Source organism: Xyrauchen texanus, chromosome 28, assembly GCF_025860055.1.
Source record: "Xyrauchen texanus isolate HMW12.3.18 chromosome 28, RBS_HiC_50CHRs, whole genome shotgun sequence".
NCBI classification, from domain to species: domain Eukaryota; kingdom Metazoa; phylum Chordata; class Actinopteri; order Cypriniformes; family Catostomidae; genus Xyrauchen; species Xyrauchen texanus.
The window spans coordinates 33297785-33319256 of record NC_068303.1 but is presented as its reverse complement, the minus strand read 5'-3'; the positions used below and the strand labels follow the sequence as shown (position 1 = coordinate 33319256).

At 40.7% G+C, this 21472-nt stretch overlaps 1 protein-coding gene across 1 annotated transcript; it reads left to right on the top strand.

Moving 5' to 3' along the window:
- Window positions 1-17163: 17163 nt before the first annotated feature.
- LOC127621713 (potassium voltage-gated channel subfamily S member 3-like) lies at window positions 17164-18423 on the top strand. Its single transcript, XM_052095432.1, has one exon. The coding sequence runs from the start codon at window positions 17164-17166 to the stop codon at window positions 18421-18423; it is 1260 nt and encodes a 419-aa protein (XP_051951392.1).
- Window positions 18424-21472: the final 3049 nt, after the last annotated feature.

The following is a 21472-nucleotide window of genomic DNA, read 5'->3' as shown; positions in this document are numbered from 1 at the left end:
TGCAAGCTCACCACCTGATCCCTAAATGGGGTCGTGGGAACCTTGGGCACATAGCCCGGTCGGGGTCTCAAGAACACGTGAGAGTACTCTGTACCATACCGAATACCGAAAGTGTCACTGACAGAGAACACCTGCAGTTCCCTAACCCTCTTGATGGATGGGAGCACCTTCAGGAGGGCAGTCTTCAACAAGACAAGCCTTTAGGTCAACTGAATCTAGGAGCTCAAACTGGGCTCTCTGCAGGACCACGGAAAGTTCCCACGAGGGAATGAGGCACAGCCTCCTCATGCCTCTAAGGAACCAAATGATCAGGTTGTGCTTCCCGAGGGACTTACCGTCAACCAACTGCGCATCTCTGGGGGTCTTCACCACATGAAGAACACCAATTTGTGACAAAATGAGTGATCATGTCTACCACCGCTGGTGGTAGGCCACTTAGGTCTTCCACATCCTGTCCAGGGGTGTGGATATTCCAGAGGTCTGGTCACGGGTGCCAGATGGTGCCCCATCTCAGAGAGAGGAGGTCCTTCCTCAGGGGAACTTGCCAGGGAGGGGCTGTCGTGAGGAGTGTTAGCTCTAAGAAACAAGTCTGGGTGGGCCAGTGGGACTTGCACAAAGTCTGTACAAGCAGACTCACTGGGGAAACGCATACTTGCGCAGCCCCCAGGGCCAGCTATGTACAGTAGCAGTGTGTCTGCTCCAAGGGGAGCCTCGGACAGGCAGTACCAGAGCAGGCAGTGTTACGATTCTCGGGAAGTAAACAGGTCTACCTGTGCTTTGCCGAATTGACTCCAAATCAGCCGGACCACCTGGGGAGGAGTCTCCACTCTCCCCTGAACGTAACCTGCAGCGACGGGGTTCAGGTCACCTGGGATGTGAGTGGCCCGCAACGACTTCAGTCGCGGGTGAGTTGCAGAATGCGATACGAGCGTAAGCCATGTTGGCTGTTTATATATACGCTACCGTCACCGTGTTGTCCGTCCAGACCAATACATGTTTGCCCTGGATCAATGGCCGAAGCCTCCTCAGTGCCAGCAAATCCCACAGCAGCTCAAGGCAGTTGAGATGCCAATGCAGTCGCAGCCCTGTCCAGAAGCCTGTGACTGCATGCCCATTGCACATGGTGCCCCAACCTAACTTGGAGGCGTCTGTCATAACAACGGCATGCCTGGAAACATGCACTACGTGGACCCCTGCATGCAGAAATGCAAGGTCCGTCCAAGGGCTGATTGGCGTGATGGCCACGCGATGCATGCCACGATGCCATGCCCATCTCAGGACTCGAGTCTGAAGCCAGTGCTGGAGTAGTCTCATATGCATCAACCTGAGTGATGTGACCACCGCCAAGGATGTCATATGCCCATGAGCCTCTGAAACTGTTTCAGTGGGACCGCCGTTTTCTGCATGAACGAAATCAGGTAGTTCAGCACCGACTTTGCGTGCTCGTTCATGAGGCCACTATCATAGAGACTGAGTCTAACTCCATTCCGAGAAAAGAGATGCTCTGAACCGGGGAGAGCTTGCTCTTTTCCCAGTTGACCCGAAGCCCCAACCGGATGAGGTGCCTGAGCGCCAAGTACCTGTGCGTACACAACAGGTCTCGAAAGTGAGCTAGAATCAGCCCGTCATCAAGATAATTGAGGAGGCGGATGACCACTTCCCTTAGTGGGGCAAGGGCTGCCTCTGCCACGTTCGTAAAGATGCGAGGCGACAGGGACAGACCGAAGGGGAGGAGCTTGAACTGATATGCCCTGCCCTCGAAGGCGAACTGCAGAAAGGGTCTGTGCCGAGGTAAATTGAGATGTGGAAGTACGCGTCCTTCAGGTCTACCGGCGCGAACCAATCTTGATGCTGGACACATGACAGAATGCGCTTCTGAGTCAGCATCTTGAACGGGAGTCTGTGCAAGGCCCAGTTCAGCACTTGCAGGTCCAAGATTGTCCACATCCTATGTTGCAGGTGGGGCCTCATGACTGGGCAGAGCAGGAGTCACATCCTGAGCTTGTGGCTGTGCTGAGAGAAAGTTCAAAGCACTTACCTTGCTCCACGTGCCCACCATAGGACCAGTCAGCGATGGGGGAGGAGGGTTAACATCCTCGTGACTCATCACAACCACCTGAGCGTGGGTGTGTGTGTGCCGTAGCTGGGCATGCAAAGGCAGGGAACCCACTTCCATAGCGCCGTGCCTACCTTGAACTTTCGGTGTCCGGCTGTCGTGAAAAAGACTGGATCAAATCGCTCTCCGATGCTGCTATCGAGAGCTCATCCTGCTCTCAAGCCAGGGGAATTCTCTGTGCTTAATCGTGCACCAGGTGGAGAAACCACTGAAATGTGCAGTATACGCAGACGTGAATGGAATGGCAATGGAATTCAATTAATGAATTCAATGAATGAACACCGCTCGACTCAAAAAATCTGAATGAGTGGTTGCGAGGACTATTAATCCTCCTTGTTGATGTAAGGACGTCGTTTATACAGTGTAGATTTCGGAGCAATTTAAAAAACTTTTTTTTTTTAATTACAGCAGTCCGACGGGGACAGCTGCACTTTGAGGCTTGCAATTTCTCACCACAAGGAATTATCCCCACTTGTTCCAATTCCACGGCCTCCAGATTTGGAGCTCCATGTGCGAGAGCCGTTTGGGATTTTGGCTTTGTGTCTGAGAAGTCTGGAGTGCGAATAGACATCAGGTTCTTTCTCGTGTTTGTCATCTTCCCCTGATTAAAAAACTCTGTATGAGGGATTTCGTCAATGGAAGGTAAAGAACAAATTGGCCCCTTTGTCCCTATGGTCTTTTTATGTGTTTTTCTGCGAGAATGCACATGAATAAGGCAATGGAGGAGCAGCCTTAGCTTTCTATACTCAGTTGACAGAAGTGGAACCCAACAATGTCTTCTGCTGTTGTAGGCCATCCACCTCAAGGTTCGATGTGATGTGCATTCTGAGATGCTATTCTGCTCCCTACAATTGTAAAGACTGGTTATCTAAGTTACCGTAGACTTTGTCAGCTCAAACCAGTCTGGCCATTCTCCGTTGATCTTTCTCATCAACAAGGTGTTTCCATCCACAGAACTGCCACTCGCTTTTTTGTTTTTGGCACCAATCAAGTAGTCTCTAGAGACTGTTGTGGCTGAAAATCCCAGGAGATAAGCATTTACAGAAATACTCAATCCAGACCAACAATCTGTCTGGCACCAACAATCATTTTCACAGTCAAAATCATGGAGATACATTTTTTTCCCCATTCTGATGGTTGAGGTGAACATTAACTAACGCTCCTGACCAATATATTAATTATTTTATGCATTGCACTGCTGCCACACAATTGGCTGATCAGAAAATTGCATGAATAAGTAGATGTACAGGTGTACCTAATAAAGTGGTCGATGAGTGTATATAACTGCAGTCATGAGAATAGGGTGTGAGTGCCCTTACTGTACCATTTGTAAAGTTCCATAGGTGTTAACATTAAAGCAAATATAAGCTAAATGTTCTTGACTGTAGAAGGGTTTACAGGCTACTCTCTAAGAGAGACTTTACTGGGATTCAGATGTGTCTCAAATTCCAGTTTTGGAACTTGATAGGGAGGTGATGCAAATCATAAACCAACCTGGCAATTTTACAAAAAAAAATAAGGCAGGCAAGGGAGGTCTCTTTAAAATATCAATCATTTACAGAATCTTGTTTTTCCACATAAATTCTTCCCATGACTCCTCTCGACTGAACAGACTTGAAAATGGATGACATTAAATCAGTTAGTAATAGGGATAAATCAACCAGTTAAAACTTCACATTATGTTCAATCCTGGTCATGGAGTCCACCCCAAACTTCACATTTTGGATGTCTCCCCTGTAAGACAAACACAATTCAGGTTAGAAGGATGCAACTAATACGAACATATAATGACAATATATCCACTATGAGTTCCTGGTATGTGTTAAAAGGATAGTTAGACCAATAATGAAAAATCTGTCATTGTTTACTCACCCTCATGTCATTCCAAACCCATATGCAGTAATTTCTTTGTGAAACAACAGGAGAACGTGAAGATTGAGGGATGAGTCAAAAACAAAAACCATTTGTGACTGTCTAACTGTGCTGTGGTAATAGTCAGTAATCACCAGTGCAACTTAAATCTGAAGTGTAGCTCAAATATTTTGTTTTATTATTACTATCTATGTCTTGCTGCTGTTTTTGTATGGTTGTGCAGTGGAAGCTCTATGTGTAAGATTATTACTCATTATTCAGCTCTCTTTGCTCTAGCATGACCTTCAGCTGAAAACTTGGGGTGCTGCCATATTGGACATAAAATGTTAAAATTCTCATCGTACAATTAAAATATTAGCGTAACTCAAGCATGCTTACTTCTGCTGCTGTAGTTCAGCACTCCCACAGACTTTTGCTCTAACCCAAGTGTTTAGCTCCAGTGTTTGTCAAACCTGGTGCTGGAGGACATTAACACTGCACATTTTGGATATCCCCCTTATCTAAGACACCTGACTCTTAGATTACTGATTAGCACATTAGTAAAGACTTCAAGACCTGAAATGGAAATATCCAAAATGTGCAGTGTTGGGGTCCTCCAGGACTGAGAAACACTTGTACAATATGAGGTATATTCATTATTCCAAATTCATTGCAAAGGCAGTTGCTCTGCTGGCAGATGCTCATTGGCTGATGACACCACAAGAAGGAGCACAGTCCCAAGCTAGCGACTATCCTGAGCTATCACATCAAAGGCAGCAGACAGGGAAAAATCATTGAAGGGATGAGTTAGAAGGAGAGGGCCGGGTGGGGTCAAGAAACTGAGACAAAGGGAGCTGAGGAAGTTGGTTCAGTATAAGTGCATTGATGGGAAGTAGCTGATTGGTTGAGGCGTGGTCCGCTCCCAAACTTTAGTTAACTTGTTAACTTCATTTCACTAGCAAGGACCACGCCACAACAATGAATATGAAGTATTTTTATTGAAATGGTCGTGTTTGGATGAAATAGGGGGGGAAAGGATGTTGAGGTTGAGGTTGAGTCTTGGCAGGGAAACTCGGTAGGTAGCAAGCCAGGTGACTAGAAGACCCCCAAGGATTTGAATGAGCAGATACGGGCTTGAGCTTGACGGAGTTCATTGAGATTATTGCGGATATACATCCTAGGCAATATGCTTCAATATCATACGAGCAATATGCTTTGGATGACCAGCGACCTAGGACTCTGATTGTTTCGTCCAAGATACCTGTGCTGGCGGCCGTGGTGGCTGTTCCGATCCGGAAGGAATGGATGGAGTAGTGTTCGGGAGATATTCCGGAGGTGCTGAGGATATTTTAAAAGTGTTTGTTAAACCAGAATCTTGTAGCCATTTTTTGTTCTCTGCGAGAAATAGTGGTTCTTGATGTGATGTATGGTTGGTATATCTGGAAAGTATGTATTCGGAAAGTGGCTCGTATGGACTGAGGAAGGAGTTGGGGAAATGACTCTCCTAGTTGGTCAGTTTTACTTTTCTTCAGTGTGTATATGAGGGAATCTGAAGTATAAGCTGTGATGTCTGAAAGGCTTGGATGAATAGCGGGTTTAAGGCAGAAGTAGATGGGGCGAATTCTGAGCACCTCAGGAAGCCGAAGAATGCGAGGAGGAACATGGACTCCAGCATTTTGTCGGCCGAAGGACTCAAGTAGCCTGTATCGTGAGGATGTATTGGCTAAGAAGGTCGGACGTTAACGGCAAGCGTTTAGTGATGGGGACTGATGAGCATAGACAGGTGAGAATGAGAAATGGAGCGGTATGGGTTGCCGGTAGCGAGTTTGTGGATAAAGTTGATTCCGGATTGGTAGGTCTGAATGGAGGATGCACATATATTTTTAATGGAATGGGCATGAGTGACGAAGTTGCAAATGGACCAAACCTCTGTCAGGGGAAAAGGGAGTCCGTAGAAGGAGTGGTATGCCTTGAAACAGTTCCAACCAGTCATGTAAGCGGAGAGGGTACTCTGAGCAAGGCTGTCGAGGATTGCTTCTCGTGAAGCGTTTGAAAGATCTTCCAATTGTGGATTTATTTGAAGATCAGCCTCAGAAAATGGTGAAACTGGCGTGGGATGGATATCTGATTCTGGAGCCAAGATTCTGAACTTCTGGAAGGAAAAACGAGACAAAGAGTCAGAAATGGTATTGTGGTAGCCAGGAACATGAGCTGCTTGAATGAGAAACTGGTGTTGGCAAGGCAAGGCAAGGCAAGGCAAGTTTATTTATATAGCACATTTCATACACAATGGTAATTCAAAGTGCTTTACATAGAAGAGATTAAAATAATAATTAAAAAATAAGAATAATTGAAACAGTTTAGAATATAAAATTAAATAAAATACAGTACAAACAGTCGGACACACAGTGGCACAGTGCTCATTCAGTAAATGCACAGATAAACAGATGTGTTTTGAGTCTGGATTTGAATGTGACTACTGTAGGAGCACATCTGATCTCTTCTGGAAGCTGGTTCCAGCCCGGCTGGCATAATAGCTAAAAGCAGACTCTCCTTGCTTAGAGTGAACCCTTGGTATTTCTAGCTGATGTGATCCTAATGATCTGAGTGATCTGTTGGGTTTATATTCAGTGAGCATATCTGCATATCTGCATATCTATTGGGAGGATATTAGTGTTAGTCTGCGAACAAATTGCATGATGGCTTGGGTCCTCTATCTATTTCGGTCTTTATTTATGATTTCAACTACTGCTGGAGTGTGTCTAGACCATTTGTGCCCCAAAGGATGGCCGCTATGATGACAGGATACATTTCAAAGAGTGCGGATGATGGGGGAACGTCTGAATGTTGGACGAAGCATCTAAACTCCATTCGGAAGTGAACCAATGACCACTGTAGTATCCCCCGAAGCCGGTGGAAGGCGCTGTATCTGTGTACAGCTGAATGTCTTCGGGTTGAGTGATGTAGTCGTAATAGAAGAAGGATATGCCATTCCATGAAGATAGGAACTTTTGCCAGAGGTGCATTTCCATTTTACAAGTTTCGTCCATAGTGACTTTGTCATGGAGAGAGGGGATTGTTGCTGCTTTTGTTAGGAGATGTAAGGAGTGGTGGTGGCGTAGTGGCTAAAGCACAGGGTTGTTAATCAGAAGGTCATTGGTTCGAACCCCACGGCCACCACCATTGTGTCCTTGAGCAAGGCACTTAACTCCAGGTTGCTCCGGGGGGATTGTCCCTGTAATAATTGCACTGTAAGTCGCTTTGGATAAAAGCGTCTGCCAAATGCATAAATGTAAAAAGATTACATTTGCCCACACAATGGTGTGGTTATGACATCTACCAGTAGGGGCTGTGTGTAAGGGAAAGTGTGCAGGTTGTGACACCAGGGTGAAAAATTAGCATCTCAAATGTGCACCCAAATATATTGCTTAGCCAAATCAGGCTTAATATTTTAGAACTGGAGTTCAACTCTGCATGAAGGCCAGAAGCAGGACTGGGCAACCCCGTAGTAGTCAAGACATGGGGTTTCCTTCAGGCTCGGTCACATTTACCTTTGCATGGCAAAATTCTGAGGGCAAAATACAGTCATCTCATTGCAATCAGGAACTTTGCCTGATGGACTTCGAGGGACAAAGACATTTCTCTACAGTACATGACTTTGACATGGGGAAACATTAACAAATTTGCAGCATTGACCAATAGGAAGTTGCTTGTTTTTCCAGTGACCTCTGTGTGGGCAATACTTTGTACATCGTTACAATGAATATTCGCAATGGATGAGAAAATAATTTCAGTGGTGAGTTTCTTTATAACTACACTCTTTCAGATTATAAATTGCAGCATAAAAAAGAAGGTTGTTTGGCAAGTAGTTTTGCAGGCTTCACACTTACTGTAACTTCCACCCACTTCTTCGCCTGTGGGATTTCAATGTGCAAAGGGAAGTCTTTACATCTGTCTAACCAGTCTTACAAATATCACTTAAAGAAGTTTCTAGTTCAATAGAGTATTTGAAAGCATCATTTTCAGGAAAGACGACAAAACCAAAGATGAGGGGAACTGTGTAGGTTGTGACACCAGGCCTAAGAATCTGCATAACAAATGCAATGATTTTAAAACAGGAAAATATGATAGAAGCTGGTAAAAAATGATTGGCTTGAACCAGTGTACCTGCTTTTGAACATTGGAATCAGAGATGGGAACTTGGAGAGCAAAGGCTTTGGTGCCTGTAGAGAAGCTGTGTTCAAATGCCAAAGCCTTTTAGAATTACATCAGTTGCATTCAGCACTACTGACACAAAGGTGATTATTAGCAGCTTCACATCAGGTAGGAAGTAACCCAGCACAACATCAAACATCTTCTACACCTTCACATACAAAAACAATAATCTTGAAAAATCAACAAGTTAAACAACTCAAAATCAGCTGAAACCAGCATAAGTGGGATATTTAAGCTGCTCTATATGGTCTTCCAAAATGGACAAGTTCTCCAAAGTCCTCTAAAACCAGCAAATTAGATCAGCCTGGAAGACCAGCAAACCTGCTCAGGCTCATTTAAGTTTCTTTTTTTTTCAGCAGTAAACACTCACGATCAATGAGTTGGGGTGGCCATAGTATCAAAGGGATTGTAATGGGGAACAACCTTATATATGGTCTTATCCAGCCCCTCCTTCCACAGCAGCTCAAGCATAGACTCTATGGTGTAACTGATATGATACTGGTCCTTGAGAGCATGACTCTGTAACACAAGGGTACTGGTCGTTATATTCAAGTTAAGAAGCAAAATTTCTTCATTTTTTTATAATGCTGTGAAAGCCAAATACCTAACCTTGTAGTATCCACCAGGAGATCCAATAGGAATCTCAACAACTACATGGGATTCTGTGAAGGACATGGCATAGTTAAGGCTAGCCATCTGGGCAGTTGTGAGCATTCTGCCATTAACACCTTTGTGCACCCCAAGTATTTCTGGATGTGTAACTTGCAAGGACACCAAAGGGGTAATGTGTCAAGGAATGTGCCAATAAATCATTTGATCCACAACCGTAGCTCCATCTGAGGTCAAATCAGAGCGGAATATGCTTCAGGACTACAAAGGTTTTCCATGGTTGTCAAAGACTAATGCTGCATTCCATTCCATTCAAAGTCATATGTTGGATATTCCTTCTTGTTATCTTTATATCTTGTTATCTACTTGTTAAAAATATTAAATGCTTGCATTTACTATGCAGGTGTTTGTATATGTCAAAGTTTCCTAGCTACTAAATTGTGGAGGATAAAGAATGCTGCACGGTGCTAGCATTGCTTTAGCAGGTGTACAATTATCAACAGAAAAGATCATGTTACACACCTGTTTCTGCGAATAGGTTTTATTTGCATAAAATGTAGGAATTTGACCTGAAGGTGAATGTTTATCAATAAGGTTGGGAACAGAGAAATGGTTCTTGGTCAGAACTGTATGATTGATGACTTTCGGTTCCATTCATGCTTACTGAACATGCAATTTTCCACCGATGCAGATAGAATACCGTACCACAATGCTCATTTCCTGCAGTGCAATTCCGTGGCAGTTCTGCTCCTCTAATAAATCTGTGTAAAACAAAGCGCATCCATTGTAGTCTTCCCAAACAAATTACTCAGAGCTGGTTCTTTTGAATCTAATGTGTGAATCATACAAATAATTCTTCCTCAAAGGTACTCCAAGAATCATTAATGAAACAATAAAGGAACCAGAATCATTACATTCCTTACAATTCCTATACCTGATCATCAACTGCATTCATCTCCATGGGTGTATGTTCGTGTGACATCAAAAGGTATTTTTTGGAACTTTTACTGAAAGGAATATGGAAAATTTGACATTGGAACACAACGTTAGATACATTTTCCCTTACAGACTTAATAGATTATAGCAGATCAGATATGACATTGTTATGTAACATTAAAGTTTGATGAATAGTTGACAGGAAAAATGAATGGAAGTAGTCTCACTGGTTGGACAGGCAGATGCTGACTCTACTATAGTCATTATCCAGCAGTCTCTGTACAACACAATTGTATCAAAAACGGCAACCTGAAATGAAAGGATGCCTCAGACCAGAGGTTCTCAACCCTTTTGTAACTAAACTCTGCAGGAAAGTGGCTTGGGTTTGAGAACTCATGCTTTAGGCCAGTGGTTCTCAATCCTGGTACTGGAAATTTTGTATGTTGCTCTTATCTGACACACCCAGGTCTTGGAGCCTCTAGTAATGAGCTACTTATTTAAATCAGGTACTTAAAGACCAGGATTGAGAAACACTGCTTTAGACACTACAGAGAAAGGGATGAATGAATCATCTACTGGCCCAAAACTGAAATAATACTTTTGTTATAAAGGTTTCGTCAATACTGTACAGGTGACATCATCAGTCGCTTTGGAGATCTGTAAACATAACCCATACTTAGGAGGTCCTCTATTTGAAAAGACTTCTCTTCAGGAGTGTACAGTAGAATCTTCCACATTTGTAAATTAGGCATAACTGTGGGCTGTAGAAAAGGACAATGTTAGATGTTCTGCATCATGAGATCTTCTTGGGTGGGGAGCTTTTAATACATACCAACTGTTTTTCTGCAGCAGTCCTCATTTCTGGTATTGCGTTCCTTACAGATACCGGAAAAAAACATGATACACACACACACACACACACACACACACACACACACACACACACACACACACACACACACACACACACACACACACACGAATGTAGGGAAGAGTACAATAGTAACTTAGACTATTACAAATTACTGATACATTTAGTAGAAACCATGGCTAATTTTGTGGTTACTGTGATTTAACTACAAAATACCATGGTTAAACTTTACTATAGTTAAACCTTGGTTCATTTTCCTTTAAGTAGGCAGCATCCAAATGCCATCTACCTACTATTTACACTGTGTAAATAGCATTGAAAATTGATTTGCTCTCAGTGCAATGAAGATGTTTCCTGTTGCTTTTTCAACTTGGTGCAATTTTTTGAAAATCCAAGCTGCTGCTAAAACTGAGAAAAGTATGGTGAACTTTCTCATTTACTCATGGTGTAGGCAACAAGTCACTTCAGTGATGTTCTCCTTACTAGACCTCCCTGGACTGCAAATTGATTTCAATGTGTGCAACTTCTTTCCTTGAACGAAGAGTTAAAACATACTTTCTCCAAAATTCATCTATGCCAGTTTTCAGTCCATTCCCATAAATGATTTTTTCTATAATATTCATTTGGAAAGGTTCTTTACTAAGTCCATAAAAGGCTTTTGTGTAGATGAAAAATAGAAATTCACTTGCCTCCATGTAGTATGTCTCACATGGAATCTCACATGAAGTCTTGGTGTGACTACAGTTCTTAAACACTTCAAGGGCTTTCTCAGCTAATGTGGGGAACTCATACAGTTTAATTTTCATGGTTACTTTAACCCTTGTGCATCAATTAAAAAAAGTTACACATAGGTTCATTATGGACAAAAATGTCCATGTCCAAAAACTGTCATAAAAATATTATAGATTTATATTTTTTTCCACTTTCACTGACATAGTTTTTTTAACCAGCATCAGCTCTAATCATAATGAAACATTCATTCATTTTTAGAATTTTAACCCTTTAAACGCTGGTTTGTTTACATAATGCCACTGTTGTTTTTTTAGGAAAAAATGAAAAATAATTATTATTTTCAATTTAATAGATGCTAAGCAGAATTTTTTTTCTTTGATTATTAGAGCCTCGGATATGTCAATGATTAACAACAACATTCATTTTGATGCTTTCATATTTTTTATGCAGTATCAGATTTAAAAAAAAGCTACCACTCAGGTCCATAATGGACAAAAATGTCCATGTCAAAAAAGTGTCATAAAAATATTATAGAATAATATTTTTTTCTACTTTCACTGACTTATATTTTAACCAGCATCAGTTCTAATCATAATTACCAAACATTCATTTATTTTCAGAATGTTTTTTATAAAAAAATAATAATTATAATTATTTTCAATTTAATAAATGCTAAACAGAATTTTTTTTATTTTTATTATTAGAGCCTCAGACACATACAAACCACACTCTGAAATCCATACCAACACACTCACACAATTATATATTCATAATGTATCTAATTGGCTCTATAATATGCATAAGCCAAAAACAGCAGAAAACAACAACAAAAGCGATGATATGCCAAACCTGAAAAAATGGCACGATCTGGTAAAAAATATTTAAAATGTAAATTTTGAAGCCTTGCCAACATAATGAAAGCATGTTAAACAAGATTGCATAATTTTATAGTTAAATGGTACTGGGATTAAAAATCGCAGTTTTAATGGGTTTCAATGTGCCATTTTTGTCCAAAACGACGCTAAGAGGGAGTATTTTGTGTAACTAGTGCAAAAAATATTTTTTAAAGAAAATAGGGTGAAATATTAAAATTCCAATAAAAATTCACACCTGTGGAACATTTTATGCAGTTAGCAATAACACAGACAAAGTTATCAAAAAAACAAAACTGAAAAAGCCAAAAATGTCCTCAAGGATGCACAAGGGTTAAATTCTTGTCACCCTATGAAACCATCAAAAATATCTGGTTGGGTAGAATCTGAAATATTCAAATATAACAATATACATATAAAATTATATACAAATCTCAACTTTTTAAACATACCCACTCGATGCAAATCTTTACATTAAAAGAACTTCCTTTTATTCATCATGTATGTGATCAATTAGAATTACAGAAGAAGTGTATGGTAAATGAACACTTAATTTACAAGGACATGTACCTTGTTCTTTGCAAAACAACTCTGCAAGGAAGTGGACACTATTGTATTCCCCCAAGGATCAGATTTCTGGGTGTAGCCACACGATGTGTGAGGAGAACTGTCTGAGTGTCATCTGAAATGGCCAGAGGAGCTTTGAATTGATTCCCATGTTTGATCAAATCTTTGGCACACAAACAAAGGAATAATTGACTTACTGACTGCAAAAACCTCTACAGGACTTGCCGACTCATCTGCAAGCAAGGTATTATGTTCATTACTGTAAGTAATGTAAAGGTTTGGTATGGCCATGCCATGTCTTACCTGCAGTGGTATTTGCATGAATGCTCAGTACATCAACTGTTAACAATAAAGCACTTAATGATTAGGAATAAATGAACATGGTCAACAAATTTTGTGATAAATTAAAGTATCTTTTTATCGCCTAACACATACCTTATTTTAAAGCATCCCATTCTTTTGAATTCTTTGATAACATTTAATAGCAGAGCAATGTTGCACGCATCAGCTTATTCATTATCTGTTGAAAGCTCTCTGTGTAATTGCACAGTATTGTACAGGTGAGGAAATCAAACACCTCATGCATGCACCTTCACGGTGTCATTGACAGACCGATTGGACTCTCCGCCCATCAATGTGTGGATCTGGAGATGTAGGTTAACAGAACACTTCTACAAAGACAGGATTACAGACCATTTGCTCTCATAGTGATCACGGAGTGTCTACTGATAGTATTTACATGCACAGCAACAACCGTTTCCGTTGGATTAGTGGGGAAATGACTTGGACACTTGCATGGGTAGGTGATCTTTAGTTCATGCTGTATAGTAGCAATATTTAAGTTTTCTTTCTTTTGCTTTGAGAATTGTGTCTGTTTTTTAGCTATAGTAGTCAACAATAATAATGGGCTATATCTCAGTGAGGTTATATCACATAAGGTTTTGAGAGTTTCATAATGATTTTACTCTTTAAATTTTGCTGAAAAGCCATTAAATTGCTAATAGTATATTTTAAATGCAAATGTTGTACCATGTTGACTTTTTTTTCTTTCTTTTTCTTTTACAAGATAGTATTTATGTGAAAAGTTGACAACACAACTCATGAGGTAGGCCTAATCCAGAATTGAAAAGAGTTGTATGCTTACATTGGTGATCCTTTGTTAATGCTCATTATTTATTATATGTCATATTCAGTGTTTTATTATTTTTAAATGATGTCACCATTTATAATATGTTGACCCAGAGAGTAAATTAGGTCACCTCATTTTTTCCTGTAATTGTAGTAGGCTTAGATTATATAGGCTTCTGGTTTCATTTTGTGTTGTCTGAGAGGATCCATTTACAGCTGTGTGTTAAGGAGTTAAGGAGAAAATTAGTGCAAATAAAACATTTTTAAAATTAAAGGTGCTGTAAATTACTTTAAAAAATGTTTTAATTACATGCTGAAAATGTCCCAATTACCTGTCAGATATCACTGAAATGGGTGCCATAAAATATTACACCATATTCTGTAACAGCCCCAGTCCATCCCTACTGTCACTGATCTGTAATATATTCTATATTTTATATAAAGTACTTTGCAAAAGGTGCTTGTGAAAAATTTGTATAGTCTTCAAAAGTTATGCCATCCATTGTTTTCATTTGTCAATTACCATCATACTAATTCCAGTAAAAAACAAAAAAGCCAAATCAATATTTGGTATGACTACCTTTGCCTTCAAAACTGCACCAATTCTCCTAGGTACACCTGGACACAGTTTTTCCTGGTTGACAGATTGGATGTTCGAGGCTTCTTGGTGAATTTGCCACAGTTCTTCTATCTATTTAGAATGTCTCAATAGCTTCTGTCTCTTCATGTATCCCAGACTGACTCAATGTGTGTGTATATATATATATATATATATATATATATATATATATATACACACACACACACACACACACACACACACTGGTGGCCAAAGTTTGGAATAATGTACAGATTTTGCTCTTATAGAAAGAAATTGGTACATTTGGTCAACAAAAAACAAACAAACATTAAGACAACATTAAACCTAATTTTATATTATATTTGACCAAATAGTTTTCAGTTGTGTTCGATATAATGGCAAATGATTTTCTAGTGCAAATTAACAATTTAGCATGATTACTCAAGGATAAGATGTTGGAGTGATAGCTGCTGGAAATGGGGTCTGTCTAGATTTGATCAAATATGACTTTTTTCAAATAGTGATGGTGTTGTTTTTTTTACATCAATAATGTCCTGATTATACTTTGTGATCAGTTGAATAGCACTTTGGTGAATTAAAGTTACAATTTCCTTCCGAAACAACAAAATCCCCTCTGTTTTGTGATTTCTGCATGGTAGTGCAAACATTTTCTAGTCAAGTCAAGTCAAGTGGTTTTTATTGTCGTTTCAACCATATACAGTTAGTACAGTACACAGCGAAACGAGACAACGTTCCTCCAGGACCATGGTGCTACATAAAAACAACATAGGACCAACATAAGACCACATGAGACTACACAATTAAATAAAATACCTATATATACCTATATAAAGTGCACGTGCAAACATGTGCATAAATTACGGAACAGTACAAGACATTTCTGACAATGAACAGGACAATAGGCACAGTGAGAGACAGTGCAGCGCCGACCAGTACACAGTAGTGCAAAAAGATGACAGTTTGTAAAAACGTAAACATAACATACTACGAGAGAGTGTTCTCTGCACATAGCAGTTATTGAGGTAGCAGACAGTTATAAAGTGACAGTAATTAAAGTGCAACTCAGGACATGTGTGTGTGTGTGTGTGTGTGTGTGTGTGTCAAACCAGTCTCTGAGTATTGAGGAGTCGATGGCTTGGGGGAAGGAGCTGTTACACAGTCTGGCCGTGAGGGCCTGAATGCTTCGGTACCTCTTGCCAGATGGTAGGAGGGTGAAGAGTTTGTGTGAGGGGTGTGTGGGGTCGTCTGGTTGCTTTGCAGATACAGTGTTTTTTGTAAACGTCTTTGATGGAGGGAAGAGAGACCCGATGATCTTCTCGGCTGTCCTCACTATCCTCTGCAGGGCTTTGCAGTCCGAAACGGTGCAAGTCCCAAACCAGGCAGTGATGCAGCTGCTCAGGATGCTCTCAATAGTCCCTCTATAGAATTTAGTGAGGATAGGGGGTGGGAGATGTGCTTTCCTCAGCCTTCGAAGAAAGTAGAGACGCTGCTGGGCTTTCTTGGTAATGTGACACAGTATATGTTTGCCATCACGAAAAAATAAATAAAAGAATGCCACTTAAAACAATTATTTTAAACTATTTATAACAGTATTTTTGATCAATTGAATGCATCCTTGGTGAAAGGAAGCATCAATTTCTTTCAAGAACAAAAATGTATTTTTTTTTTAAGCGTGTATACTATACATAATATAACTTTCATAAAGTAACAATGTCTAACAAACATGTGGAATGCATTTCCTTTCCCTTTAATGGTATGAAATGTGCATCATGATAAATACTGTATATCGAACGATATGAAAAAAATATTGTGATAATATTTTTTGCGATATCTCAAAGCCCTAGGTATCGGTATTGGTATCTGTATCGGTGATACTGGCCTTGATAATACTTGGTATTTGATCAAAAACAAAATAAGTGGTATCTCCCATCCCTATTGGAAATACTTACTTATCATTGACCCACACTGAAATGAATCTAGTGTTTATATTGCAAATTTTTTTTCGCTTTGTGCAACCACCTTTCCAAATGGTAACCTTTTAGGACAAAGTAAAAGAACTGTTAATAACATTCTTTTTAAAATGACAGTACTGTAAGGGTGGGTGATATACCAATTGCATTGTTGCCAGATCTCGCAAGAGAAAAAGTGACCTGAATATAGTCCAAATCCCCAAACAAGGGACTTGCCTCACCGTGTGAATAGAAGCTATTAATTTTTCCACATGTAGGTGAATTATCAGCATAGAAATCATACCAAGCAAAATATACAGTAGCCTTTATAAATGAATGTCTTGTTAATGAATATAGTCTTAATATTAAATACATCCCTGGACATATTTAAATATTTCTAATATACTGTACATCTGGCCATCTAAAATCAGTTAATAGCACGTTTAGACTAAGCATCACCTTATGCGGGCAGAATGTTTTTTGTTTTTTTGTTTTTTTTCAAACATTGGTGTACCTGCAAAGAGTGCGGTTTTTGTTTCATTAGTCCCTGGTTTTCAGTCATTCATAGATGTGATACCTAATATGATTAATTTGTTCCTTTTATAGTCTTGATGTACTCATTTTGAATTGTTCTATTAACCTCCACATTTTTATCATTTGTATAGAAAATGCAAGGACATCATTCTCAAGTCTGCCAAAGTAATTGAAGTTCCACCATGATGTATGGACAAGTCCTTCACCATCAAAGCAGGGATGAAGATCTGGTCAACCTCAATGTCGGAGGCATCCAGCACAGGGTGGAGCGCTGCGTTCTGCTCCGATTTCCAAACACGCGCGTGGGCCAGATGATTCAGTGCTGCAGCGATGCAGCCATCCTGGAGCTTTGTGATGACTACAGCCCTGCCGAGCGGGAATACTACTTCGACAGGAGCCCACAAGTCTTTCACTGTGTCCTCAATTTCTACCATACAGGCCACTTTCATGCGCTGGAGGAGCTGTGTGTGATTTGCTTCAGTCAGGAGATCGAATACTGGGGCCTTTGTGAGCTGGATCTGGAAGCCTGTTGTCTTGATTGGTTCCTTGAGCGCAAAGATGAGAGGGATCAGAATGCGTGTTGGCTGTTGAATAATGATGCTTCATTTGGAGAATTCTCCATTGCTAGCAGTGACCTGTGGAGGTTTGAGGGTACGTGGTGCTCCGATATGCGTAAGTTAATGTGGCAAACTCTTGAAGACCCCAGTTACTCCAGATGTTCCAAAGGTGTTGCTCTGGTCTCTGTCTTGGTAATTTTGACCTCTATCGTGGCGATGTGTATCCACAGTATGCCAGAACTCAGGCTTGTCACTAATGGCGAGCATTCTGAGCTAGATTCTCTGGAACTGATCTGCATTATTTTCTTCTCAGTGGAGTTTGCCCTGCGGGTCATAGCAGCTCCTTGCCCCTGGAGGTTTTTGGGAAACCCTTTGAATATGATCGACATTGCTTCTATCTTGCCTTTCTATGTGACACTGGCCTTTGAAAGTTTGGCCAAAGAGAATGGGGAGGAAAACCATAGTCTGGTCAACATGGCAAATGTTGTTCAGGTTCTCCGTTTAATGAGGGCCTTCAGGGTCCTAAAGCTTGCGAGACATTCAGAGGGTGTGAGAGCTTTTGGGGAAACTCTTAAGAAATGCCAACATGAGGTGGGACTTCTCGTTCTTTTCATTACCGTTGGAATATCATTTTTCTCAACTTTGATCTATTATACTGAAAAGGAGGATGGTTCATCCAAACTATCTACCATTCCTAATTGTTGGTGGTGGGCCATTATTTCTATGACTACAGTGGGATATGGGGATGTATATCCACAGACAACAGCTGGGAGAATTGTAGCTACCCTTTGCATTCTCTGTGGTTTACTAGTAGTTTCTTTACCTATCACTATCATCATGAACACATTTTCTAAGTATTTTGAGAGAAATAATGCTAAAAGGTGACCATTAAAAATAGAAAGAAAATGTCCCTTGTTTTTTTTCTTTCAATTTTGTAATCTTAACTGCAGAAACTTTTCTATTTTTTGCATGATATACTTAAAAAAATCTGTTTTGTATATCCAATGTAACTTAATATTTACATTATTTAAGTAAAAATAAAGCTAATTGATAAAAGTGACTTGTTGTTGAATACTTGCAGTTTTCAAGTTATTGTTTTTTTTAACAGCAATGTCTCTAATTTAGACCAACGTTGTTCCAGTAATATGATTCAGAAGAATCCAAAAATCATGTAACCCTTTTAACACATTATTGTGTTCTTTTCTTTTTTGAAACACAAAAAGGGAATTCTGAAATTATTGTAAACAACATAATCAAGACATATGTAACACTTAAGAAGGTATGGAGGAAGCTGAGGGCGGCTTGACAAACACATAGACATTAAATTACACTTTTCAGCATTTAAAGAAACAAAAACATGCACTGCTTTTCAGCCAGCTGCGTCAAATCATAAAGACAGTCAAACATGCGGACAAGCTTTGTGCATCTCTCCCCCATCTGCCACCGTCTCTTCTCCTTAAATACTCCCGCCTCCCTTCACTGGAACGTGAGGCCGGTGTGGCACGCAGGAGGAAGTCATTCGCTAATTATCTTCCCTGCCTCGCTCTGCCCAGACGCCGCACGGTTCAGCCCTGCTCGCCACATACCCCCATCGCCGAACTCAGGTCGGGATTTCCCCGGCCTTTGATGAATTTGACCATTCCTAGGGAGGGAGCATCGAATGGTCACACCGGTATCTGTATCCGAATTGTGCGTGCCTGGGAGAGGGAACAGGGTGAAAGAGAGGAGAAAAAGTAGAGGGGGCGGGATTTACAAAAGGGTGAGTGAAAGCAGAGAGGGGAGAGAGAGGAGAGAAAGAAGGGCTTGCTGGCCCCGGATGCGCCATCTATGGGCGATGGCACTGGATTCCTCAGCAGTCCCTTCCAGTTGCCAGTTGATGCAGTGCTTCAGCACCACCAGATCAGGCAATCCCTCTGTGTCGCAATCCTCAATCGGCGGCGAGGACTCCTTGGACGGCGCACCCTTCCTCCTACCTGGGTTTTGGCACCAGTGTAACAATTAATGAGGGGAAAGGAGGAAGCTGGGATCGGGTTGAAGAATCACATAGACATTTCTTGTCGAAGACTTTTCAGCATTCCACAATAACACTTTTCAGCCGAACATTCAACATATGCGCTGCTTTTCAGCACCGCGCTTCTAACAAGCAGACCCACACAGACAGTTCTGGTCTGCCACTGTCTCTTCTCTTTAAGCACTCCTGCTGCCCCTTACTGGAATGTGAGGCCGGTGTGGCACGCAGGTGGAAGTCATTCGCCAATTATCTTCCTGGCCTCATTCTGCCCAGATGCCGCTCGTCTCCACCCTGCTCACCACAACATATTTTAAAATGTTCCCACGTTTTTGAAAACATTTACAGGAAAACGTCCAGAATCTTTTTTTTTATTATTGGTGCTATGTTTTTTGATTATTAAATTACATATTTATAATGTCATTGTTAGATATCACTGAAATAGATGCAATTAAATATAACACTTGTGTCTGTAGGAGCCCTAGGCTCAGTAAACAGAGGGGGGAAAATATATCCTTTGTTTAGCCAATCAGAAGACTTTCTGCCTGACAGCCATTATGTGCATTAACAGGGCAACAGGGCCATCAGTAGTGGGGTGAAAGTAGGCCCTTTCTATGGCCCCCACAGCCCAAGGGGCCCATAAAACCTCAACAAACTGGAAATTCCAGCCTACCACCAATCAGTGTTCAGAACATTGATTGTTTTGGTTTCCACTATGCGATTCTGCATTGCGCATCTGACGCAAAGTTAAATATTGTAGTGGTAATGACTGGAGAGTACAATTTTGTGCCACAAACCGCACACTTCTGCACTAATCTACATCATTCTGAAATGTAAGTAGTGTGAATAGTATGTGAACACAGTAAATGCAACAAAAAGAAGTGTACTATGAGTACCCAGATGATGCACTTCTTCAACCGTCAAAATGGTGTGTGGCTTGCCGTACACAGCTGCTTTGCTGTCTGACAAAACAATTGTAAATAATGAAGAATATGGCAACTAGTGAAACTTCACTAAAGACAACACCTTACATATGTTGACGTAAGTTGAATGCTTTAACATCACCCAACGCTGGGTGAATACATATGTTGTTTGAGATACAAGTGTTGAACTGAGGTTGACTAATGCATTAAAGCTAGTGGCAGAACATCACATGCGTTTGAAACATCAGTTCTATTAGCTGTTAAACTACGAACGCTTCAGTGTACTAAAAAAGTTACGTGTTCCATTTGGGACTAATCTACACCCTGAAAAATCATACACTACATTGTTGAGTGTGAGGTAACTTCACCTCCCCTTACTGATGATTAATCAATCTGGCAGCATTGTTTAATCTCCCAATGGCTTATTAGTGTTGGGGAAAGAGTTTATATAGATTGCATTCTTCCACAAGGAATTGTTATTGAGTAACCGCCCCTTTTTCCGGTGTTACACTTCATTGTCAGAGAGGTAAGGCTATCAGTTACATGGCTAATGAACGCTTGTGTTTGGTGTGTTGACTAATGGTAGCCTGTTTGCTTTGTAGTGAGGTTTGGGGTTTTCTGGCCATTGGCAGATTTCATTGTTGCCCATCCACAGTGTGTCTGTTCAGTGTTGATCTGTGTTTGATGTTCCCTCACATTCCTGGTTTATAGCCCCTCTCATACGATTGTTATAATTGTAAATATGTTTCTTCTACATTCTCTCTCAAAGAGGGTCTTGTTGCCGGGGTTGTGGGGAACTCGCTGTCTTTAAGACGCTGCTGTTTTGCTTTACTCTGTTTCATTTTGTGTTGTTTTGTTAACTTGGTTTCATTTAGAACAATATTTGAGTGCAAATGGAGCTGCCGCTTGCCACCTAAGGCCAGTGTTTCTCTGTAAGCTTAATTATTTCTGGTCTTTCAGTTATTGCGCCAGTGTGTGAACTAAATGCCAGCTTTGTGACCCA

Coding starts and splice junctions, on each gene's coding strand:
- LOC127621713 (XM_052095432.1), top strand. CDS start 17,164: ATGATGTATGGACAAGTCCTTCACCATCAAAGCAGGGATGAAGATCTG.